Genomic DNA, 12,320 nt, shown 5'->3' on the forward strand with positions numbered 1-12,320 from the left:
TAATAATTTTCTGTGTTTCTCTAGAAAATTACAATTGTGGACACTATGTGTCACAAAAGGCTCTCTTCTTGATGCATGAGGTTTTGTTAGGTTCTACCTCTTGGCTCTGATCCCATTTGTACTGAGGGTGCATGACTTCGGTTTTACAAATTATTAAACAAATGTGGATCTGTTTTATCCATTACCAAGCTACTTAGGTCTCATTTCTAAAAAAAGCTGGCAGATGGCATGTTAAGAATTGGACCTCAACCTGTCTGACTGTGTTTGGTACACCCTCTAAACATTCTATTTTTGTTTCGCAAATTTAACATGTCAGTGATAGCTCATCTGTTGCAGCAACCATTGAAGCCCTGCTTGCCTTCTTGGCAAATTGTGCATTTAGTAACTGCTTTCACTACAGTGGAATTGCGATAGATAATTCCGTTATATATGTTAATATTATTTGACATGTAGTGTGTCTGTTGTCAAGATATCTAAAATATTGCTCTCTCATGCGAGCCGTTCATTCATTTTACTTCCTAATCATTTCCTATACATTTTGTCTCTGATGAGATGGATTGGAGAAACTTTTTCTTCCTTCAGCACACGTGATATACAGTTTCTGCAACATGCCTGCTGTCTTTACCCCGGGAAAGTAATGTTTGAAATTTCTGAAAGATGGACATTCAAATATAATTTAATTTTTTTATGTCTGCTAGGAGACATCTCCTCATCTGTAACAAATATTATTAATACCATTTTGTTTTCAAGAGCAAAGGTTTAGTTGACATCAGTCGTAAATCCAATATCTAAGGTAGAAAATTGCTAGTGAAATTAACTGAATACAAATACTGACCTCTAACATTGGACAATGCTAGAAGATCCATTTTGTTGGACCACACCATATGCTCAATTTTACTGGCAACATGCCTCTCCTCCAACTGGCGCATAGCATTTGAAGCCATGTCTATTACTTATTTTCCAGTTTCTCAAAAATAAAGAGAAGTCTGAAATTAAAATAAGAAATTAAAATATGAGAAGAATTGTATAGCAGCTAATACAAATGATGAATAACAATGATTTTTATTTTAATGTGATATTCAGTTCTTCGCTCTTAGAAACAGCAGCTACAACTGGCAAAAACTTACTAGCATAGGGATTTTGGTTGACTAAGGATTCTCAATCTTGAGATGTGTCTGTGTGTTAGCAATTAATTTCCAGAAGTCAGGTGGTGTGCAAAATTCAGTAAAAAAAGGATTGCATCATAAGAGAAGCCGAAGTCACAAAATACTCATTTTAGATCAATATAACAGCATAACAAGTGAGCTGAAATTCAACCAGCTTGCACCACAGGCATACATAAAGTATTGTACAATGATGAAATGCAGAAGATCATGTGCAAATTGGAAGACTTGCTAGTTTGGGTGTAAGTATTATTTATGATCCATTAGACGAATGATCACAAAGGCTCGCTGTAGGTGCTCCTGATTGACCAATGTACACTTTGGCAAAATACTAATTATGAAGTCACACATACAGCTTCTTACACTAAATATGAAGTTATCTTCAATATTTCAGCTGAGCAATTCGACATTGGATTAAATTACGTAAATCACAGCTTTTCTGTTTCATTGTTCAGGAAGATATCGCTAAAAGTCACCATGGGCTTAATTAGTGTCATTATTCACAATTAAAGTGAAATACTAATATTTGAGAACAACAGGATAAAGCAAGCATGGAAAGTTCAAGTTTCTTTATGCAACAGAATATCATTGGTGTGTTGGTGAAATGTTAATTAAAAGTATGGAAAAGCATAATGAACTGCTTGAGATTCTAAACCATCTTAACACAACCATAATTTTATTAAAATGCACCATCAAGGTCACATATATATTTCATATCTTTATTAAATTACTAGTTATGGCCTGTGAAAATTATCAATTTGGGTACTGTCTCCCAACATAAAGTACCTTTTAACATTCAGGATATAGCTACCACACTCAAGTGACACGGGCTGAAATTAGTTAATTTAGAAGCTTATTTTAGTATTCAGCACTGATTTGAATTCCACAACCAGCTTGAGTGTCAATTTGGAGGGAAGATCAGAGATACTCGGGCTTCAAACTAGGACTGCAGTTTGCTCCTGTGAAGGGCATCACCATGGACATGTCAAATTGGCCCTCTACTGACACGACAGTGTCCATAAATATCGCACACTACACTTGTCTGGCAGTTATCACTATTCTCTGAACCCTTTGATATGTGTCACTGAACGTAAAATCAATATTATGAACCTTTTCATAATTGTGCCTGTCTGCAACTAAACATCTCCTCTATATGGTGAGAAGCAATCTACCATTTCTATAATGTTGTTATTTCTTCCTAGATTGTTTGTAAAGTGACTGATCTCACCTATATTTGCATTTCTCAATGGACTGTTTGTGCACACTTGCAATGACTTTTGCTACTCTCTGGACTTCACTTCTGGCTACCTGCTAACTTCACGAACTCTGCCATAACTGACCAATGGGACCACCAGTTTGTTCCCAGGCTCTGTGCCAATGACAGTATGGGTCATCATAAACTGTGTTCTGCTTACTCAATGAACGACAGAAAAAGTTATGTAATATAACTGTGATCATAACTGCATTATAATACAGTGCTATGTAAAATAACGACAACTCTTATAAAGCCTTTGTCTCTTCAATCGATATAATCAGCACAAGTCAGTCCTCTTTAACACACATATCAGTAGAATAGCAGACACTGGACAAATAAATTACCCTTCTTACAATCCAATGCAGAATATACCTGGGAAAGATGATCAATTACCCTATGCTTTAGTGACAAGCAGCATATGAGGAGATGATCTTTACACAATGTGATTCTGGCCTCCAAAAGCTAATCCAGATTGAGTCAATACTGTAGATGAAACTTCCAGGCAGATTAAAACTGTGTGCCAGACCGAGACTCGAACTCGGGACCTTTGCCTTGCAATACTGTAGCTGTCAAATATATATTAGATACCTAGGTTAATCTCAGGTTGCTTCTTGTTTCCCAAACTTCATCAATTGAACTCCAAAGCAGAGATGCTGAGTCGCAGATAGGAACGAACCCACACACACACACACACACACACACGCGCGCGCGCGCGCGCGCGCGCGCGCGGACGCGTGCAGCTACTGTCTCCAGCTGCTGTGGTCAGACTGGGAGCAGCAGCGCATGATGGGAGAAGCAAGTGGACGGCGGATGTAATGAGGAGACTTGGGTCTGGAGTGGGAGACATTGCAGGTTAGCAGTGGGAGATAGTGAATTGCTGCTTGTGGGAGGGGTAGTACAGCTAGATGCAGTCAGGAGGTTAGAATGAGAGCAGGGGGCAGAGTAGCAGGAAAGGAGAGAAGTAAAAAGACTATGGGTGTGCTGGTGGCACAAAGGGCTTTGCAGTGCTGCAATGGTAACAGAGAAGGGGCTAAATGGATAAGGACAATGATGACTTATAAAGACTGAGGCCAGGAGGGTTATGAGACTGTAGGATATGTTGCAGTGAGATTCCCACCTGTGTAATTCAGAAAAGCTGGTGTTGGTGGGAAGGATCCAGATGGCACAGGCTGTGAAGTAGTCACTGAAATGAAGAACGTCGATTTGGGCAGCATGTTCAGCAACGGGGTGGTCCAGCTGTTTCCTGGCCACAGTTTGTTGATGGCCATCCACGCAGACAGACAGCTTGTTGACTGTCATGCCCATGTAGAATGAAGCACAGTGGTGGCACCTTAACTTGTAGATCACATGACTGGTTCCACAGGTAGCCCTGACTTTTATGGTGTGGTGATGCTTGTGACTGGACTGGAGCAGATAGTGGTGGAAGGGTGTATGGGACAAGTGTTGCATCTCGGTCTATTACAGGGATATGAGGCAAGGGATTGGGAGAAGAGGTTGTGTAGGGGTGGACGAGGATATTTTGTAAGTTTGGTGTGTGGTGGAATACCAATGTGGAAGGGGTGGGATGGATAGTGGGTAGGACATTCCTCGTTTCAATGCACGACCAGAGGCAGTTGAAACCCTGGTGGAGAATGTCATTCATTTGCTCCAGCCCCGCATGGTACTGAGTCACGAGGGGCATGCTCCTTTGTGGCCGGACAGTAGGGCTTTGGGAGGTGGTAAGTGACTGGAGACATAAGGCACAGGAGATCTGTTTTTGTACATGGTTGGGAGGGTAATTATGGTCTGTGAACACCTCAGTGAGACCCTTGGTATATTTTGAGAGGAATTAGAGATGTTACTGTAAAGAGAGGTGGCATCAGTAGTGATGAGCACGGCACCATATGGTAAAGGAACAGTCACAAGCATCACTTACCCCATAACAGGCAGGGCTATCTGTGAAACCGTAATGTGATTTACAAGCTAAGCTTCAACCACTGTGCTGCATTCTACAAGGGCATGACAACCAAGAAGCTGCCTGTCCACGTGAATGGCCACTGACAAACTGTGGCCAAGAAACAGCTGGACCACCCTGTTCTTGAGCACATCACCCAACACGAAGTTCTTCTTTCAGAGCCTGTGCCATCTGGATCCTTCCCACCAACACCAGCTTTTCTGAATTGTGCAGATAGGAACTCTCCCTGCCATATAACATATGATCCCGTAACCCTCCTGGCCTCAACCTTCGTTGCTCATTGTCCTTACCCATCTAGCCCCTTCTCTGATACCATTCCGGCATTACACAGCTCTCTATTTCACCAACATACCCACAGTCTTTTCAGTTCTCTCCTTTTCCGCTACCTCACCCTCTGCCGCCCATCTAACCCTCTAACTGCACCTAGTTGTACTACCCTTTCTACACTTCATCCCTGTATGCTCCCACAAGCAGCACTTCACCATCTCCCACCCCCAACATGCTGTCCCCCTCACTTCAACCTCCTCCTTCCCCCTCCACCCAACACTTGCTTCTCCCATCAAGCGCAGCTACTCGCAATCTGGCCTCATCAACTGGAGACTGTGATCATGTGTGTTTGTGTGTGTTACATTTGTTTGTGTGTGTATATTTCTGATGAAGGCCTTCTTGGACAAAAGCTCACTTTCTAACAGTATTTTTGTTATGCCTATCTGCGACTCAACATCTTTGTTATATAGTGAGTAATAACTATCCTCTTCATGATATTGTCACATGCCATCCTGAATATTCCATAGTTTCATATTTATTTTAGAGTACATTCAACATCACAAATATAATACTAGTATTTTATTTATATTTTAATTACTGTTAGCCCTGTAAATATTTCATGGGTCCATGTTGGTCAGATGTGGAATGGGTCAATACAAGTATTACGTGAGACATATTGCGGTCTTTAGTACAAAGTCTGATTTCATGCAGCTCTCCATGCCACTCTATCTTGTGCGAGCCCCTTCATCTCCAAATAATTACTGCAACCTACATCTTTTTGAACCTGCTTAATGTATTCATCTCTTGGTCTCTACCTAAGACTTTTTACCACCACTCTTCCCTCCAATACTAAATTGGTGATTCGTTTTGGTTTGGGGTATAAAGGGACCAAACTACAGGATCATCAGTTGGTGATTCCGTCATGTCTCAGAATGTGTCCTATCAACTGATCCATTCTTTTGGTCAAGCTGAGCCACAAATTCCTTGTTTCCCTACTTCTATTTAGGACCTCCTCATTAATGACAAGATTGACGCATCCAATCTTCAGCATTCTTCTGTACCACCACATCTTGAAAGCTTCTATTCTCTTTTTATCTAAACAGTTTATCGTCCATGTTTCAATTCCATACATGGCTACACTCCAGACAAATACCTTCAGAAAAAACTTCACATCAATATTTGATGTTAACAAATTTCTCTTCTTCAGGAATGCTTTTCTTGCCATTCCCAGTCTACATTCTACTTTGGTCATCATCAGTTATTCTACTGACCAAATAGCAAAATTCATTTACTATTGTAAGTGTCTCGTTTCCTAATCTAATTCCCTTAGCATCATGTGATTTAATTCGGCGACAGTCATTTACCCTTGTCTTGCTGTTGCTGATGTTCATCTTATATGCTCATTTCAAGACACTGCCCATTCCATTCAACTGCTCTTCCAGCCCTTTGCTGTTTCTGATAGAATTACAATATCATCGGGAAACCTTAAACTTTTTATTTCTTCTCCCTGAACTTTAATTTCTACTCCAAATTTTTCTTTGGTTTCCTTTACTGCTTGTTCAATGTATATTGAAGAAAATCAGGGAGAGGCTACAAACCTGTCTCACTCCCCTCTCAACCACTGCCTCCCTTCGATGCCCCTTGACTCTTATAATTGCTGCATGGTTTCTGTACAATTTGTGAATAGCATTTTGTTTCCTGTATTTTGCCCATGCTACCTACAGAATATTCCAGTCTACATTGTCAGAAGCCTCCTCTAACTCCACAAATGCTATAAATATAAGTTTTCCTTCCCTTAACCTACCTTCTACGATAAGTTGTAGGGTCAGTATTGCCTTGCGTGTTCCTACATTTCTCCGGAAACAAACTGATCTTCCATGAGGTCTGCTTCTACCAGTTTTTTCCATTCTTCTGTAAGGAATTCGCTTTAGTATTTTGCAACCATGACTTATTGAACTGATTGTTCAGTAATTTTCACACCTGTCAGCAACTGCTTTCTTTGGAAATGGAATCACTACATTCTTCTTGAATTCTGAGGGTATTTTGACTGTCTCATACATCTTGCACAATAGATGGAAGAGTTTTATCAGGGCTGGCCTTCCCAAGGCAATCAGTAGTTCTGACAGAATATCATCTACTCTCAAGCCTTGTTTCGACTTAAGATCTTTCAGAGCTATGTCAAACTCTTCTCGCAGTATCATATAACCCATCTCATCTATGTCCACTTCCCCTTCTATAATACTGCTTTTAAATTCACCTTCCCAGTATAGACCCTCTAAATACTCCTTCCACCTCCCAGGCTTCCCTTCTTTGCTTAGAGCTGGTTTACCATTTGATCTCTTGATTTTCATACAGCTGCTATTATTTTCCCCAAGGGTCTCTTTAATTTTGCTGTAGGCTGTATCTATCTTTCCCTTAATGAAAATGCTTCTAAATCCTTACATTTGTCCTCTAGCCATTCCTGCTTAGCAATTTTGAACTTCCTACCAATCTCATTTTTTTAAACATATGTATTCCTTTCGCCTACTTAATGTGCTGCATTTTTAAATTTTCTCCTTTCATCAATTAAATTCAATGTCACTTGTGTATCCAAGGATTCCTACTAAGCCTTGTCTTTTTACCTGTTTGATCCTTGGCTGCCTTCACTATTTCATCTCTTAAAGCTACCCATTTGTCTCCTACTGTATTCCTATCCCCTTTTCTAGTCACCTGTAATGCTCTCTCTGAAGCTCTCGACAACCCCTGGCACTTCCAGCTTATCCATGTCCCATCTCCTTAATTTCCTACCATATCCCAATCTCTTCAATTTTAATCTACAGTTCATAACCAATATATTGTGGCCAGACTCCACATCTGCCCCTGGAAATTTCTTACAATTTAAAATCTGTCTCCTAAATCTCTGTTTAACCATTATATAATCAATCTGAAACCTTCTGGTGTCTCCAGATCTCTTTCACATTCACAACCTCCTTTAATGATTCTTAAACCAAGTGTTAGTGATGACTGAATTATTTATGCAGATGATTCTATCGGTCAGCTTCCTTTTTCATCTGCCCCCCCCCCCCCCCCCCAAAAAAAGTCCTTCTCCTCCTTTTCCTACAACTGAATTCCACTCTCCACTCCCCATCATACAGAGTATAACAACAAAATTAAAACAAAATGAATAGTTACTAGCCAACAGGTTATTTCCCTACTTACACTGCAAGAGAGAGAGAGAGAGAGAGAGAGAGAGAGAGAGAGAGAGAGAGAGAGAGAGAGAGACTGCAGATGTCAATAACACATCTGAATACAGTGATGCTGCTGACAAACATGAATGTTCTCACAACAGGTGAGAACAAAGTGGGATCCCAGTGACCTGTCATTCCATTCTAACCCTCCCCAACCCATTGTTTTTACTTAACTTAAAATGTACAAAATGGTCTACAACTACACTAGTTTCCTTTCAGTTTTATGGAATTCTACTTATTCTGTTTATAATTAACACCTCTTGAATGCAAATAAGAGGAAGGTGTTCTGACACATCATAATTTGATAATGGTTTATTACTGCTGTATTTCCGTTGAGAGGCACATCATGCAGATACTCACTTAAACTTGTTTTTCAAGAAATGTTTGTTGTCTCTCATGCATTTAATATTGCTCATGCAGACTTGAAGGTTTTCATTTTAGCACAGAGTAACCTACCCTACCATCCCTTTTGCATTAGTGGCAAATGCTTTAGTTCACACTGGAGATAATGTTATTGTCTAGGGTTTTGGCTACGATAGATAGTATTTGAAAATTCCTGTTATTACAGTTGTGAGAGGTAAGCCTTTTAGGGCTAAATACTTCAGACAGACTACTTTAAAAGAGGTCCAGACGAATGAAGTGTTGAACACAAAAGAAATTTGTTTGAAATAAGACTCACACAAGATGGTCAACACATTGTTTCTAAAGCTTGTCTTGCTCCTCAATTGAGGTCCCCCCAAGGTCACCCACAGTGTGAGCAACTCTCATGTGACGACATACAGTAAATTTAAACAGTACCCAAGCACGTTAATTCCAGTTATGTCAGCAAATACAAAAGACCTTTCATTTCAATGATTCCTAATTTCCTAAGGAAGACGTTGATGTGGAGGACATAGTTTGCTGGTATCATTGTCTTGAGAGAAGTACTGATCGTTGAAATGTTGCATGTAGGGCTGGAAAATAGATTGGAAATCCTGCCCTAATAAAGCATAGCACTCATATTAGCCTTGACAGCAATGAGAGGTGTCTAACATCTATTGATGATACTGGCCTGTTTTGCACTGACTCGTCTTTCTGCTGATTCTGTTGGGCTATATGCCTGAGATGTGCACTAGTACATGGCTGACTCTACTGATGATTATCATGCCTCATCAATCATAAACCTGCTCGTCACGAGAACTTGGTAAATCCAAGTTCCGTTTCATATTTTCTCTTGCTCATTTTCTTTTACGGCATTGTGCAGGGGTTTGTATTATTGTTTATAAAGAATGCCTAAAGGCCAAATTGTGTGGTAATGATTGTGTAGTATCTGGGTTGACATAGTCCTGCTGCCTCAAAAATTTTTTAACACACAGTGCTGTTGGATTCTCCTTGGGGTCCCTATGAGCCATAATTTGTAGATAAGTCACCAGCTGTTGTTGACTGCAGTTAACAACTATGAGGAAGATTTTTAAAGTTTTGTCTCTTATGATGGTTGTTGAATGATCAAATGCCCCTGCTATGGTGTATGCCATTTCAGTGGGCAATGTCCCATGCTGACAACATTTCTTGCCATACAGTGACAATGTATTACTATGCCCTATAAACATCCTGCTACAGGCAAGTGAATGCTTCTCTTTATTTTTGTTTATTAATATGGCTGATTATCTTTATAGTATAGTCGGAGCCAAATTATTATTAATACAATACATGTGATGAATAAAATTTTCTAACTGAACAGTCCTACATATTACTTACCAGGTATTTCTCATTTTGGGAAACAAAATTCATTTGATACTTAAACACTGTACATTTCCAACAAATCTAATAATAATTATTATTGTGGAAGGAAAGATTTTGCAGATGACACATAGCGTACAAAACACTAACAATTTAGTAGGCCTAACTTTATAATTCTCTCTCTCTCTCTCTCTAGAACATTCAGGCCATTTACTTTAATATTTATGGAAGAGATGACCAGGACTTAGCTTCAAAGGAAACTTGTAACATATCCTGACTTCACACATGTATATGTATCTCAAACTGTTTTTCTTACATGACACCACTGATCGGTATAAACATGGAGATACAGTACTTCCTGAGTTTCAAAAAACATTTAATTCAATTTCAACATCAATGCCGTTAACAAAGAGAGTCATGCGGAGTAGCAAATGAAATTTCTGACTGGATTAAAGATTTATTGGAAGGGAGTATACTGCATGTTATCATGAGTGAAAGTTATTCAATCTAGTCAACACTTCACATTTTTTGGAGTGTGATGTCATATGATATGTGGATGATGTGTAGGACATTTTTACTTAAGTTTCAATTGAGTGTTGTTAATAATTTAAAACAATGGGAAATCCAAGATGGAATAATGACAATACCATGAAAAGGATAGATTGCTACTCATAATACAGAGGAGATATTCAGTCACAGGCAGGCACAAGAGTAGACTGCTTGAACTTCTGGCCAGAAGGCCTCCTTCTCAAGTAGACAACACACATGAATTTACACAGGCACAACTCTCACACATATGACCACTGCCTCTGGCCACCAAGGACAGAGACTGGTCAGAGACATTGGTTATGTGTGTGAACTGTGCTTGTGTGAAAGTGTGTGTGTTGTCTACTTCAGAAGGCCTTATGGAGGAAAGCTCATATCTCCAGTAGTCTTTTTGTTGTGCCTATCCGTGACCCAACATCTCTGCTATATGAGTCACAATCTATCATCTCGATAATTTTGTTCATAATTAGTCATTTACAACTCATAGTTGATGACTTAGTGTATTATTCTGAATGGGTCAATCAAACCTACATATAACTGGTCTTGACATGACATAATAGTGTGATGTTGCATGTGATATCATGTGTGTGGAAACAGAAAGAGAACACAAAAATGACAAAATTTGGTTTACATGTACATTATGTTTTGAAATGTAGGCTGTTGTGACAAATTGATCTTTAGCATGGCCCTTAGTCTAAGTTAGACTGAAAGGTGGCAGTTTGGTTGAGAGTTAGTGAAGAAACTGAATGTGACATGAAAATAACTATAAGTCAAATAACGGAACTTATGTTACACATATGAGGCATTTATTCTGCCAGTTTCATGATGTCATGCATCAAAGCAGACTGGTGGCATTGGTAGGTTCATGAGTAAAATCTTAACTTTGTCAGACTGATCTGTATACTAGCGCGATGCCTAGGTTAAGCTGGAAGGAGTCAGTTTGGTTGTAGGTCAGCAACAAATTCAATGAATGTGCCTTGACAATCTTTTCTTTCAACAGACATTGTGTGTTCCAGTTACATTTGTCCCTGACAACAGCCTCTATTTTCTCAACTTAATAACAGGAACAAATTCCCCCAAACCTCATATACACAAGGTGGTCCTGAAACTTTGTTAGGTTATTTTCCTTGATGCTGGTGACATCATCTGTTGTTCATTTAGTAAGGCTTATATATCTGCCATCATCGGCCTATGAGTGCGATATCACAATATCGGGTGTAAAAGTAACTACAGGTGCACCCCAGGGACATCCTTATTGTTCAGATTGTATATTAGGCCTAATGACCTGATATTAATAGCACCTCTAGAATCTAGCAGATGATGCAGTTGCCCTTAAGTTAAAGATGAACTATCTGTAAAAAAACTGTACGAACATTCAGCCAGATGTCGATACGGTTTCATAGTGGTGCAAAGATTCTCATGAAGATGCTGAAATAACTGGAGCCAGGCACTTAAAGACAGACGCAAACTATCCCATGAAAATCTACTTAGAAAGTTTATAGAACCAATTTTAAGTAATAGATCTAGGAATATAGAGCCATTGGAAGTGTCTGATTCCACGCTTCTGCTTTGACCCGTGATGTAGTGTGAAGTCACTATGGCATGTTGTTTTTGATTTGGTTCATGTTTGTGGATCTCGTATTTGATGACACTTTTTAGTACTGGTTTTTTTCATTTTGTTTGTGTGTGGCACTTTTGTTGAGCATCTTCTGTGTGTGTGTGTGTGTGTGTGTGTGTGTGAGAGAGAGAGAGAGAGAGAGAGAGAGAGAGAGAGAGAGAGAGAGAGAGAGAGAGAGAGGCATTTGTTTTGTTTTTATCAGTAATTTTGATGTTTTGCCTGTTTTATATTTATGGTATTTCAGTCCTGTTTTAATTGATGTATCAAATATGGTTTTTTTTTTTTTTTGGGTTATCGAGTTGTCGGGTTTTCTTTTTTGGTGGATGTTTGTGAATTACGACGTTTTTGATTGCGTTTTTTTAATTTGTGGTTTGCCGGCGGGTATAGAGAGCTGCGTTTGAGTATACAGGTGAAGGGAAATGTCCGATTCCATGTTTTGGAGTTGTGGGTTTTTGGCATAGAGGGCTTGGTTTGAGTTATACAGGATGTTACAAAAAGGTACGGCCAAACTTTCAGGAAACATTCGTCACACGCAAATAAAGAAAAGATGTTATGTGGACACGTGTCCGGA

At 39.4% G+C, this 12,320-nt stretch overlaps 1 protein-coding gene across 3 annotated transcripts in view; it reads right to left on the bottom strand.

Moving 5' to 3' along the window:
* Positions 1 to 12,320, bottom strand: part of LOC126412500 (anaphase-promoting complex subunit 4) — a 113,748-nt gene that overhangs the window by 98,171 nt on the left and 3,257 nt on the right. Inside the window, exon 2 of one of the 3 annotated variants that reach the window (XM_050082121.1) lies at positions 836 to 986. The exons of the other annotated variants lie outside the window; for them this stretch is intronic. Coding sequence (XP_049938078.1) covers positions 836 to 944 — 109 coding nt within the window. The 5' untranslated portion in view covers positions 945 to 986. The remainder of the gene's footprint in view (positions 1 to 835; positions 987 to 12,320) is intronic. 3 annotated transcript variants of the gene reach the window in all.

The sequence above is a fragment of the Schistocerca serialis genome, chromosome 7, assembly GCF_023864345.2.
Source record: "Schistocerca serialis cubense isolate TAMUIC-IGC-003099 chromosome 7, iqSchSeri2.2, whole genome shotgun sequence".
Taxonomy (NCBI): domain Eukaryota; kingdom Metazoa; phylum Arthropoda; class Insecta; order Orthoptera; family Acrididae; genus Schistocerca; species Schistocerca serialis.